The sequence below is a fragment of the Clavelina lepadiformis genome, chromosome 4 (assembly GCF_947623445.1).
Source record: "Clavelina lepadiformis chromosome 4, kaClaLepa1.1, whole genome shotgun sequence".
In the NCBI taxonomy this organism is placed as follows: domain Eukaryota; kingdom Metazoa; phylum Chordata; class Ascidiacea; order Aplousobranchia; family Clavelinidae; genus Clavelina; species Clavelina lepadiformis.
This window is the reverse complement of record NC_135243.1, coordinates 20,231,732-20,246,105: the sequence shown is the minus strand read 5'-3', so window position 1 is coordinate 20,246,105 and position 14,374 is coordinate 20,231,732. Positions and strand designations below refer to the sequence as shown.

At 35.2% G+C, this 14,374-nt stretch overlaps 2 protein-coding genes across 2 annotated transcripts; one reads left to right on the top strand and one right to left on the bottom strand.

Annotated features, from left to right (window-relative positions):
- Positions 1 to 570: 570 nt before the first annotated feature.
- Positions 571 to 5,177, bottom strand: LOC143451713 (protein disulfide-isomerase TMX3-like). The gene is made up of 8 exons (XM_076952432.1): positions 5,019 to 5,177; positions 4,226 to 4,381; positions 3,264 to 3,398; positions 2,580 to 2,763; positions 2,194 to 2,335; positions 1,787 to 1,955; positions 1,371 to 1,581; positions 571 to 1,235 (listed from the first exon to the last, which is right to left on the bottom strand). The coding sequence occupies exons 1-8, from the start codon at positions 5,108 to 5,110 to the stop codon at positions 909 to 911; spliced, it is 1,416 nt and encodes a 471-aa protein (XP_076808547.1). The 5' UTR covers positions 5,111 to 5,177; the 3' UTR covers positions 571 to 908.
- Positions 5,178 to 12,940: 7,763 nt separating this feature from the next.
- Positions 12,941 to 14,216, top strand: LOC143451712 (cofilin-1-like). Its single transcript, XM_076952431.1, has 2 exons — positions 12,941 to 13,255; positions 13,424 to 14,216. The coding sequence occupies exons 1-2, from the start codon at positions 13,041 to 13,043 to the stop codon at positions 13,725 to 13,727; spliced, it is 519 nt and encodes a 172-aa protein (XP_076808546.1). The 5' UTR covers positions 12,941 to 13,040; the 3' UTR covers positions 13,728 to 14,216.
- Positions 14,217 to 14,374: the final 158 nt, after the last annotated feature.

Sequence of the window (14,374 nt, the reverse complement as noted above, 5' to 3'; positions counted from 1 at the left end):
TTTTAGTCTATCTTCGTGCAGTTGCTTACATTTCCCATGCATAACATTGCTGTAAATTGTAAATGTAAAAAAATATTGTAAATGTGTGATTAAATGTCGCGTGATTAAATGTCCTAGTGATTATGTGTCGCGTGATTAAATGTCCTAGTGATTATGTGTCGCGTGATTAAATGTCGCGTGATTAAATGTCCTAGTGATTATGTGTCGGTGATTATGTGTCGCGTGATTAAGTGTCGCGTGGTTAACTGTCACCAAACCACGATATTTACATAGCGAGCAAATACCACGCATAGCAATCAATAATCGACACAGTCACGATATGAAGTAATATGTTTAAAAGACAGAATCACCGCGTGGTGGCACTGTGGCCGCCACTTTTTAACGAAACTTTTCTGACCATTTAGAGATTATTCCGGTGATGATATTGCTCTGTCATTGATACGTCCATAAAAATGCAATCCTAAATTCCGCGTCCTCATTAGCAATGCTGTTTGCAAAATATATGCTCTGTATTCTGACTCACTAGCGACAGCTGACGGCCGTAACCACCAAGCATTGAATACATCATGGTCTGTGTCGAATCTGTTTACGGTTTTGGCAAAAAAACAAATAACAATTCCACGAAAGCAATACATGCGCTTTTGACAGACGCGTGAAAGTTACAAATTTGAACAACACTTGTGCAAGGTATGACTACGTGGCACTGGATACGTGATTAGCAACATGATATAAGGGAAATAATTGATATTTTCAACTTTACTGCAGATAAAATGGAGGAAAACATTCAGATAAACAACATCACTTAGCACAAACATCAAAGGTCTTGTAGAACGAAGCTGACGTGAAGAAAGGTTGTTACCCTGTGTGGTTGGTAGAATTTATCACCAGCATCAGATACCAACTCTGTATCATTCTTCTTCTCTCTCCCTTTGCCTCTGCCGTAATCCTTCTCCGAGATTATCATCAGAAGGAGCAAGATCCTCCTGTGGGATGTTCTCACCATCCTCGTTTCTCGCTTCTATTGCATCATCCCCCTCTTCCACTTTTCCAGCCTCAACTCCTTCATCTTTAAAGTCATCCAGATCGGTTAATTCCTCATCTTCATCGAACTCGTAATCACTTCCTGTCTCATCACTGTCTGTGATCGAGCACAAACAAATGCACACGCCCATAATCAAAACTGTTGGCAATACGATGACGAGGGATGCAAGAAGAGGATTTTCACTGAAGAGATTCTAAACAAATTTAAACATGTTAAAGGTAGGTCGAGAAAATTTGAAACAACAAACACATAAAATTTAAGTCAAAATTAATAAAAGTCATGAAAACATCTTAAAACTTGACCTTTACATGTCCTAAACTTGACATACCAACAGAAAATGCATGATATCCAGAAATGTTCGTTTGATCTGCTGCATAAAACCAGTGCCACCTTGAGGTGACAACGTGCCATCTTTAATTTGGTCAAAAAATTTTAACACATTTTGTTTCGTCATCGCTACTTTTCGGTCTTCTGTTCGCATCACATAGAATTCATACGAGTTGGTGTCAAACACCACTAAATTTGGCAACGTAATGTCGCTGAAATATTAACGGAGAGAAATGATGTTGGTTAAGATTATGCACCAATAAACACAATATTGTTAGTTAGTATGTGAACTGTATATTGTGTTTAGTATTGTACTAACTAAATAATACACAATAACTAAAAAAATGTTTTCTGTGTTTCTTTAAATGAATTCTGATTAAAACGTTAGCATGGTCACATGTAGACATGTGTCGGTACCTGTACGTCATCCTGTTTAAAATCTCACTTCCATCTACCCAACAGAACGTGTAAGGGAACTTCCGCTGCAAGGCAATGTTGTGCATTGTCTGGTTGAAAAAATCACCCTTGGTAGCGGCTGCTATCGCGAATTTCCTACCAGCTTCTCTCAATGTGTGATAGCTGTTTCCTATGAAATCAAAGTGTTTCAATAGACAAACAGACTAAACAACAAGCAGTATTTATAAAAATGACACGGAATGCGTTATCCTACATATTTCATTAACCAAATTCTATTGCTTATTCAAGGTATTCTCAGGAAATCACAGTTCAGTCAACATGTACAAATATATAGTCAATTTCATCTTCATACACAAAAAGTTTTAGAAAAGTTCAAGTAACAAAACAAAGCACAGTTGTATTTGTACCGGTAAGCTGGTTGTAGCTTGGAAAACGCTCTACTTTTACCCAGGCTGCAACAAACGCAGCGTTGGGTGGGCTGCCTTGCATCTCATAGTACTTGCCATCTTTAAAGACAAGGACAGTTGGTTTTGTTGCAACAGAGATTTCCTTGAAAAAAAGCTTTTTACAATCTAAATTACAATTCTTTTAATTATGCATTTTCAACGTATCAAACCATATTCTTAATGTAGCCATTATGTTTGAAAATATGCATTAGACTTGACAGCACATTTTGCACCATTTCAAAAATTAATGAGCATTGTAAAAAGTTAACAAATCTATAATGAAATGAAATAACACAAGACATAAGAACATGGCTTCATTAAAACTAAGGTTTCAAAATGGAAATTACCGAAGGAAGAATATCCAAGTCAGACACAGAGAAGAATTTGATGGTTGTGAAGAATGCTCTGGCAGCTTTTGTGTACATGTTAAACAACTCTGTGCCTTCGTTTCCAACGAAAAGAAAGAAAACCTCATAATCTGCACGAGCTCTGAGAAATTCTTCTTTATTGTGCAGTGAAAACACTTCCGGTCTGCATATGTTAGCACCACAAGAAACATATAATTACCTTGTGTTTTAACTTTCAGCTGTAGCAATGGTAAACAAACATAAACGCAATTTGCTTTAAAATATTACGCATGGTTGTGGCTTACTTCAAATTATATGACGCTTATGGCAAATTAAAACAACACTGAACACCAAAAGCCAAATAAATTGGGGTTGTGGGATTAGAAATGCACCAATAAGAAAATTTGTTAACTATCACTGAGTAAATTATTATCTGTCATCTACACTTTAATCGATGAAGCCCAGTCATAATCATGAAGCGCAAAATTAACAAGACAAAAATTTGGTGTTTGATAAAAAAGATTTTAAACTGCTTTAAGGTACTTAGCGATTTAATGTAAATTTTTCAAACCAATGCTTTACTGCATTGCACAGACAATTCAATATGGTATTAATAACCACAATGCTATGATAACCTAAAAATTAACTACGACATGCACTTTTAGATTGAAATACTTCACACACCCACTGGCTTTATCAACAAAAGACATTATGCTGTGCTTGTTTCTGGCACTGTTATATTCTAACTTCTGACCATTCTTGAAAAACATGATGGTTGGAAAGCCTCTTATACCAAAATGACTTGCAATCTTGGAATACCTGCGATAACATCAAGAGTATAAATCATCACTCATTAATACATATAGACTAGTTACAGCAGGGCGTAGTTTACAATATTATGTGATGCCGTTATTGCAGATCACTGTACAGTTCCACACCAGCGGGAACTCATGGCTCATGAAATTTTATGAGTAATGTCAGCAAGTCCTTTCTAGAAATTTTGAGATATATATTTCTCAGATTAATTTATACACATTGCAATTTTAAGTTAAAATAGTACATATATCAACGTATGAAAGTTGTAATAAAAACACCCAACACCGTTGCTGTGTCAGGCAAAAGCACTTGCATCAACGATTACCAGTATTACCACTATCACGATTTAACTTGCTACTTCACACAAAATACAGAAAGAAGCTCACGCAGTCCGCTGTTAAAACCAATTTTTTGAACACAGGGTTCTGCTCGGTTGCTCCACAGCATTTACACATCAAAGTTACGCAACTGACATTTTCAATTAAAGCCCATTTAAAACTACCTGAATGAGTATATTTCATAGGTTTTTATATATATGCCATATCTTGCATATAGCATCGTATATGCGAGATGAAAAATTGGGTAATATCGTGGCGTTTGGTATGTCATAACATGAAACATAAAGCACTAAAACTTGTTCACTTATACAGTAGCCAATAATGTTACTTACTTCTGCTATTAAAAACAAATAAATATAATAATCATACATATTAGTTTTGAGTTACTAGAGGGATTAAATGAGAATTTCTCCAAGCAGAGACTACATTCAACACAAAAAACTCCACTACACTGACGGTGATGTACAGAATAATATGAAACAAGTTTCATACTTGGTTGCATCCAGGCGTGCCACAGATACATCAGACTTTTTCCTGGACAACTCAGCTCCAACCTCCAGCCACGTTGGTTCCATACTTTTACAATGGCCACACCAAGGTGCATAAAACATTACAAGCCATGATCCTTCAGACTGGACGTTTAAAAATCTAGAAACGCCAAACAGTAAACTGCATAGAATACCAATTTAAATGTACAGTTGGCAACAACTTGTTCACTAAGGTCCAAGGTAGAAACGCATACCAAATAGATTATAACGCTCTTCAATTTTTATTAACCCCTATAAGCAGGGTTGCCATACCGTCCTTATTTATAAGATTTGTCCTTATTTTAAAGGTCCGTGTCTTAGAAAATATGTTTGTCCTTATTTCTAAGAAATGTCCTTATTTTCACTTTCGTCCTTATTTTTAGGGCGGAGGTGGGCACTTTTGTCCTTATTTTGGGGCACTTTTGTCACCTTACGATACCATTTTGTACCAAAGAGATACCAAAATTATGAACATGCAGATAGTGTCTTGTTTTTTTTTTTTTTTTTTTTAGGAACATTGGTTGCTTTCTCTTGTTGTACACTGTTTAAGGTGGTATTCCTCGTTCGTTTTCTAGTCGTCCTTATTTTTGAGTTGAGACTGATGGCAACCCTGCCTATAAGGCTAAGCTAAATATGTAAAACTAGTTTCAGAACCTCTAACCTTACCAATTTCTTTGAAAGACAATAAAGCATGCCTAAAAGCATTCTACTAATAACAGTAACCTATCAATGGTCAGTGAAAAAAAACGCTCTTTTACCTCTCATCTAATTCCAGAACACGGGCAGAAACTTCACAGGATGACCACAGTGATGAAAGTACTATCACAGTGCTATAAAACAGTCTCATCATTTTAAGTCAATCAATGAGCACAGGCAGAAAGAATACTTAGGCTGTAAAATTATATAAAACCAAATAAACTCTCCATGGTGTTATGTCAAAAACATCAGCCCAGTTTCACTGTATCATGCAAAACAACAACCACAACTAGACTCATGCAATTGATGCAAACCCATCAATATGCACACTAATATATTTGACATGTACATACCTGGTACACACTGATTTACAATAAATAACATATATATACACGAAATTCAAAAGACCTGTTTTTACTGCAAGTATTATGGCAAAAAATCAATCACAGAATCATATCCTACAGAAACCAATAAAATATATGCTAATTATCTCAATGAACATAACCTGAATACGGTATGTGTAATATACCAGTTCACTGAAGGTAATTGCTTGGTTTGTTGGTTAGTACCAGTAAACAAAATTTTTGCAAATACAATAGAGAGGCATGGGTTCAGGATACTACGTGACAGGACCATAATAGAAAGTTTGCAAAGTAAGTGTGTCTTATAGTCAAATGAATAATGTGTCATACTGTCAGAAGCCTAGCAGAATCATAGCACCCATAAGTCAAGACGTGTTTCCAATAAAAAAGCTAAAAATGGCTGACTCAACATAACAAACTCCATCGTTCTGCTGAAAGCTTGGCGTTTTTATATTTAAAAATGAAAACTAACTTCATCATTTCATCGCACTATGATTTGCCTGACTACTATTGAATAGCAATGAGAATTGCATGAAAACAGGAAGGGCAGAGAAAATATATTACACATGTAACCAAATTTTCTGCAATTTAAGACTGGTTCATCTTGTAATTAAGCAATATGTCTCCACATTTGACTTTTGAAGATCAAGATATGCAACGTTATTACTTCAGGCCGTCCGCCAAAAAGCAACCAGTGCAGCTATTATACGCCACCAGCATAAACTTAATTTAGTAGGTTATATTTTCTAAAGATTTGCTGACAAATGTCTCTATTCTTTAAACTATGAAAAAAGCATTGCCTATAGTTTATACCGACTTTCTGTGTTCTTTTCTGTGGGCTTAATACAGTAATGTACACTTTGTGCTCTGCATTTTTTACGTCATTAGTGGCACCTCTATAACGTCACTATTAGCTTTGCAAGCTTTCGTTTGATGGCCTTCATAGTCTTTGTGATCTATTTCATCAGTCACCACATGCTTTCGTTTCAGGGTGTTAAAAGCTATAGATTTAAACAACCCAAAATGGATATAAGAGCATCATTGTATATTCGTGTAACATAGCTTAGACTATCGAAAAGTGAAATTTAACCCTGTTCAAACGAACTTCATTAAAGAAAATTTAAATTTTTGGCTTAGTTATCTTAGTTGATATCATTGTCATCCATGATGTAGTATAAATTATACTCTACACATGAATTAGGCTACGCAGCGTAGGTATTCATTACATGCATTTAAAAATAAACTTTGCTAATTCAACAATCTTGTTCAAGACGATATCTTTAAAATGCATACTGCCAACAGCAACACGCGCAATGACTGTGTCACTTATGTTTTTTTACAGTTTGAACACAAAGACATTTGCCAACAAAAATTGTAAGATTAGTTACAAAATTTACGTCAATACCACTTTTTGAAAGTCTTGGCTCTTAATGAAAACATTTAATTTCTTCCGAAAAAAACGAAGAAAAAGGTAATGCTGGTAACCGTTACGACATGTCCGTGCATCTTCGTCGGACATGCCTAAATAAAGTCTTTCGATCTAAAAATAGATCTTTCTACTGTTCGCCACCTCCGTGTAAGGTTGGTTACGACCACGAATTTTCCCATAAGCAAAATAACTTACAACCGTATGAAAGTTGGAACAAACGCTTAAACAAAACACAGTAAAATCTGTGAACGTTCATCTGGAATGACAATTTTATTTCGCGTTTCTTTCTAGTCTCGCCGAGCCCAACCAAATACAAACAAATCATACTAATTCATATTTGCAAAGTATATTTACCTTGCGTGGTTTTATGGCGACAATAAATCTATGCTTGCTTTCATATACTTTCGAATGTTTCTTTATTATTGATTGAGTGTGCAACGGGTGGATATAATTTCGAAAAAACATTTTTGTTTACATTGCAAATGATGTTCTGTTTGTCTATTATGAAACACACAGAATTATAACAATTTTCTTTACGTAATAATATCGCAAAAGTAATTGCTACTTTAATGCCGCAAAGTATTTAACAGAACAATACAGATATCACTCGGTTCATATATTAAGTTAACTTTGGTAGGGTTGTCTTTCTTTTCTGCAGGCTGATAGTTTATATTTCTTATTTTTTATTTTATTCCCTTCTGCCTCCAATATAACATTGTACAGTATGTAATTCGGTAATCAAATACTGTAATTCATTCGAGACTTGATAAAGAACAAAAGTTGTTCAAAACAAGTTAGCTTTTTTTCAATAAAATGTTTGTACTTGCTTTTGTGGCTCTCCTTGCAACCACCTGGTATATATTAAGATGTCGCGTGCCTGCGTGGCATTGGCGAAACTTACACGTTTTCCCAACAAGAAAGGAACAATCTAACCTGGTCAGTGATAAACCAAATAATTTTTTTTTCATATTAAAAAATAAAATATGCCGACATCTCTATACTAATCACTCAGCAGAACAATGGAATTTGATCTGCTGAGTCAGTCATTCTTAGTTTTTTTATTGGAAACACTTCTTAACTAACGCTTGCTATGATTCTGACAAAATGAAGGTGGGGTTTTAAAGGTAAGTGCCATGTGGTACGACTGCGTGACATTAACCGCCACACACTAAACAGCAAAACCGAACTAAGATCGTTGCGGGTATCGTAACACATTCCGTCCCTGCGAAATATTCTGTCTCCCGTACTGACATACAATTGTACAAAACGTGGCATGACTCCGCAGAATTGAAATTAGATTGTTACCGGTGTAGTGCCAAACCAGTTCCCTTGTTGTGACGTCATACATTTAAACCCAATTATGTTTTGACCAAAGGGTTTTGATTCAGCAAAAAAGTAGCACAAGCCTGACTGGCGCAGTTATGATATTGAACACGTTGCGTTAGTAAAACCCCAAATAAGTCGTCTTTATTTCTTCTAAGGACTATTTGATCTAAGGACTGCTGAGTAAATTATAGCTGTTTGTTTGCTGTTTACAGTTTGTATATTATTATTATTTATTTGTTTGACTGGTGAGTGCCAGATCGACAGCTGACGCAGTTATTATAAAGGCATTATCCTAACTTACTATTTCAATTTGGCTAAATGTTCCAGGGTTTGATATTCAATATTCTATTTGCGCTAGTAGCCTAACACTCGTTTTCTGCTGATTCAAAACCACAATCAAAATGAAACTTATGACGTCACAGGTTCTGTTACCACACCAGTACGTTTGTCAACGATCGATATTTTTCATTTTATTTTTATAATCTCTTAACACACACCTGATGAAGCAAGCTTTTGCTTGAGAAAACTCGGAGTGTAGGAGAACTAAAAATAAAATTTAACCTTACAGAGTGCCACCATACATTCTGTTTATATTTTACTATATCCTGGGTTAAGGCGGTTGGATTTGAAACGCGCTTGTTTTGATCCCACAAAATGTGAGGAGTCGGAGTTTTGTGAGTTGGATTGTAGCTGTAATGAAATGGTTGGTTTATGGTTGTTGAACTTGACAGGTTGAGCCACTTCACTACAATGCTAGGTTGTCCAATTTTTTATTGCGCTCGATGGTATATGAGTCTCATAAGGTCGTTGTCTGCTATTTCAACCTTAGACTTAATTGTTCACCTTTAACGAATTATTGTCTTGTGAAGGTGACAACAAAGTTGTCTAACTCGACACTGAACTTCTTCAAATTGAATTCAACAGTAGTTTGCACAAGAATGACAATTGTATAAACTGATTATATTGATTCTTCTTTGAACGATTACATTTGAACAGAACATTCAACATCAACAGCATTCTATTCAACAGTCCATTTTACAGCATTGAGCTTAGTAGACTTTTTGCTTATTGGCAACTGCATAATATTACTGATTTCTAGTTACTAATAATAATACACGCTAAAGCAAAAACTGCAAAAACTGAACACATGCAAGAAAGGCAAGCACAACTTCTACGTCACAAGTTTAAAACAATACATAGGAAGTTATCATGACGCAGTGTTACGCTTCGCTGATTCGACACTTAAAGACGAGAATTCTATATCTTGCACAATCTGGATATTACTTTAATTATAATATTATCAAAAAGCTTTTAACTAGTGTAGTGAGCATGCCGGTAGCTAAGCTAGGTCTGTAGCCTCAGCCACGCAAACTAACCACTCATTACTTTTCTCTAAAAGCCATTACTACGAGGCTTTACAAAAACAGAAAAACAATGCATCTTCTGCAGCGCGTGGAAAAGAATCGTTGCTAACAACAATTGTTAGGTCTACTAAAATAGCCTGACCTATGTTTGATATTGAAGCGAGAAATCTACGTCTGCCCAACGGTAAGTCATTTTATTGATTTCGTCCCGCGAGTATATTGCAAAATTTATAGTGAACTTTACAACAAAAGCTAATCTTTCATATGCATTGACAATAAAACCATGTACAACAAAGCTTATTGAGAGAAATATGGTTAAAATCTAATTTTAAACCGACCAGTGAAAAGCAGTTCCTCGCTCCAAATGATTTCAATCCGATACCGAGCATGTAAATTGAAGGCTTCGTCGGGTCGAATGCATGACGTCATTTCAAGTCGACTTGAGCATCAATCCGTCTCAACCATGTTAGTAGGCTTACGAACAAACAATCTTCAGTGGTCCACTGGTCCTGGTGAATAGCTCTAAATTCACGCAATACCATATAAAACCAAAAAAATTAATAGGTTTGTGTATCATTATCAATCGGAACCTGCACAGGTATCTGCTCACGTCTTTATTTGGGCATTCTTTATTCAAAATGTTGCTCTGACATCCAACACTGAACCACATATGTTGACGTCAAGTCACGTGCTTGATGGTGACAGCATTGAAAACATACGCGGAGGAACTTGCGTCAAGAAGGAAATGATCTATTTCAGCTGTTAGCATACTTTGTACTCAATTACCGTTTACTAAATATTGGTACAGTACGATTTTTAGTAATTAAAAGCAAACCACCTCTTTGCTTTGTACAAAACTTTTTCAGCTGGCCGTTTAGAGACTAGGGCGATAGTTATGAGACCATATATGGCATTTTAAGAGTGCGACTCGCCATTTCGAATGAGTTGGCAAGTTGCGCTATTATTCTTCGAAGTGCTAAGTTTTCCGGCTGTTGTTCTATTGTCATGTGGTTTCAGATCAGGCTTAATTATTAACCAAGCCGGCGGGAACTGGGGGGCCAAAGACTTCTACCAAATATGGTTACACTATTCAATTTTTCGGTTTACAGTTCTGAAAGTATGCCAGTAGCAGGCAGGCAGGTACAGGCTAGCATCAGATTAAACATTAAAATAAGAGTAGCCTACTTTCTGAAAGTTACGGTGCCATATATGGTTTTTCGGAGCTTCTATAATTTGGTTAGCTTGTTTTGGTAGTTCCTTTTTTACGTTATCTGTTTAGTATATATTGACATAGACTTAAAAGAAATTTTAAGCTGCCAAATTAGGTTATTGGCTATTACCAGTGAAATTTTTTGTATTACGGAGATGTGGTGTAACATTGAAACATGTTACATCTTTCTGGTTTCAAGTTACTTCTAACTCCATATATGCATATTGTATTTGATTGTCTTATTGGCGAGATACTCTAGGGCCTAGGCTCTCTCTATATATAATGCTACCTGTTGGATGTATTGAAATCAAAGCATGGAGAAGAGCAAGTACTAGAATTAGCCTATATCAAGTTGGAGGTACAACATTTAAGACTGTTGAACAAAGGCGTATTCAATTGTGGTTGTTATGAGTTTCAGTGGCGCACTACAGATGCATTAAATTTGCACAATTATGTACCTGGTTCATTTGACTATGTTATAATGTGATGATATATTTTAATTTTTGAACCTACCCACTTAATAGCTCATGGTTTTTTATATGTATGTGAGCTATAGGTGTGATAAAGGCTTTTGCGCCATCGAAATCCATCGGTTAACTTTTAAGACATGGCTGCTTGTAGGGTCATTCCATGTCAAATTAACCAGCCAATTAACCCAAAGTCTCAGATTTAGCTAAATTTAAGCTTTAAATAACAGTATAATTCTAAGAAATTCAAACCTTTTTTGATCGAAATCAGGCAATAGGTTCCGGAGTTAAAGCCTTTTAGAAAAAAGTGTTTTTTTCTGCTCATTGAACCTTGCAGTGACTTCTGACAGAAATTAGGCTTATGTTTAAACAGTCAAAACTTTGCTTAGATTGGAAGTTAAGACTTAAAATTAAGTTATTTAGATAGCTTATTCGTTAATGTTTAGAATCAACTAAATTTTGTCATTAATATTTTCTGTTTTACCGCGAATTAATATCGACTTCAAACATCAGTTATCAGCTTCTTTGACTACTAAATAATCAATAAAATGTTATCAGAAAAACCATCTCGGTCAATCTCTACTGTTAAATTTTTAATTTCTATGATATAATTCAAAAATCTTTTGAAATTTGACTCTTAACAGAGTGTAGCGGCCGTTGGGTGTTTCTTGGTTTGACGCCCACAAAATACTTTCCGCCTGTTGTAATTTTCTCACTGCGCGTCCGTTTCACCATCCCAGTTTTGTCTGCACTGCTTCCGCACAGGACCACAGTTCGATTAAAGTGTTGAACTAAGAAGGTCGTGTTTTTTCTTTCAATATATGAGCGAAGCTAACAGACAACTGAAGCAGCAGCCTTCTGAGTCAGGACTCAACAACCGAACAACATAACAACGTTAACCTTCGCCATATACATATTGAAAAAAGAAAGCTTTGTTACTTCAACTTGCAACTTCACTTTAAACTTTGTGTCAAAAATCACAAATGCTGAAACGAAATTCCAATTTGGTGTTCAAAAATGCCAAAGTCTCCTCTTGTGAACACTTCACCAAATAAAGTAATCAAACTTGTTGTGATGTTAGTTGTAACCAGAAGTTATTACGTTAATAATTTTTAAGCCTTTTCAGCTTAGTCACTTTACCGCGCGTGTTAGTTACAACTAGCTTGATTTTTCATCCCCATCGAACTTTTCACGAAAAATGAAATTATTATTATTACTACTTTGCTATGTGCTACAGCTTGTGCATTTGAAAAAAGTAGTGATAAGAGCTATGACTGCAAGGATCATTGTTGAAAATAGCAATCAAGGAAGATTTGAACAGTTTTTAACCGTTACACTCTGCTTTCATGAATCTGTTACATTAATGACGTCGTTCATTGCAAGCAAAGTCAAGTAACTGTACTAGTAAAGCTATACACGGTAGTAAGAATGATCATCTGCATAAGAAAATATAAGAAGGAAAAAATTAGCATGTTTATCTGGAGACTTTTTACTGTGGATCCCCACAGATTTCATTTAAGTGCTTTTTTCATTTGTTTAATGTAATGTAGCAGGTGAGGGAGGGAGACCGTTCAAGTTAAACAAACATAAAATCCGTTGCTCAAAAATTCTTGCAAATCCGTCCGTAAATCTTTTACTGAGATAAACCTACTCTCATCTATATATATATATATATATATATATCTTAAATGCTAAAATAACCATTTTTGGTTACAAAATGGACAAGCAATAGCAAGAATATCATAAAAGAATAGTCATAGTCTCTCATACCAGGTATTTGTGAAAATCAAGTGTAGTAAACAATTGAAATGTGTTGTTTCAATACATGTTGTTTTTATTTTTCAGAGTATTATTATTGTGTATCCAAGTATTTAATATATTTTTGTTTTTGCTTCTGAATCAAATTGCCTGCGACAACTTAACAAAATGGTAAAATCCGGCATCAAAATTAGCGCAGAAGTTAAACAGTTACATAGTCAATTCAAGACAAAACAATCCAATGAAAAAAAAGTTGCTGCATTCATCTTAAAATTTTCGGATGATTCCAAGTCGGTTGTGCCAATCAACGAATCAATATTGTATGATGACTGTGCCACACCGTACTCCACAACAGTCCAAAGTTTCCCCAAAGATTCGTGTCGGTGAGTGCGAGTACACCATCATTCTCTAATAAAATTGCTGAATTATATAACCTAGCTGTTGTGTAACCAAGTTTGGATCTTTGTTTTAATATGACTGCAGACATATATTTAATGTTGGTTTTTTGTTTCAATAAAACACATTATTAATATTTGCTATGTCGGTCACAGGTTTGCGCTGGTAGACATAAAATATAAAGATACTGAAGGAAAATATCCAAATAAAATAGCTTTGATAACATGGGCGCCCGAAGATGCTGGCAGGGGAAGAATTTTGGTCCCCTCAACTCTGGACGCACTTAAATCTGAGTTGGAAGGGTCATTAGTCCATGTGCAGATGTGTGATGAAGATGATAAGGATATCACTAACGTACTTGAAAGGGTTGCTTCTAAAGCTGTTGTTAGATTTGAGGAAGAAGATGTGTATTTTGATGCCTCCGGAAAGTATGTGAAAGGCAAGGCCCCAGGTCAATGAAAATAACTGTCTTAAACTTAAACAACTAACACTTCAAATACAGTTTCAGTTATAATCAAATTCTGTTTTTCTTTCTGTTAAAATCAATTTTACATTTTTTGTATAATTTGTTTAATTAACTGGTGGTGAAAAGCAACCCTCTTCTGTCATATACATATAAGTGCTGTATATACCATGTACTGAGTAGTATTACATTCAAAACAGTCAGAGTTATTTTCCTTTTGAAGAATCATATCATTTTGAGTTTATTGAAAATTGCTACCACTGAACATAACTTTATGTAATAGGCACACTAATGATCTTGCTTGGTATTTAAACCTCATTTGTGTACAATCGCGTTATATATTCCAAATTCAACATATGAAAACTTTTGCTGGCAGCATGTCCTAACATGTTGATAGTTTCATAGCATGTTTTGTTGATGGTCTGTGATAAAAATTTGTTTATTTAAATATGTAAAATGCAAATAAATTACTTTGCTTGCTTTCATATATTAATTTTCATTTGTTATGAAAAATCCGTAAGAAAAAGAATTATCAATCTTGGAGTAGGTGTATGTTCTAGGTTTTTAGTAGCTGACGAAATACCTTGGCACAAATACGATACGATTTGTGTCGTTTTGCCTCGATACGACACGAGGCGAACGA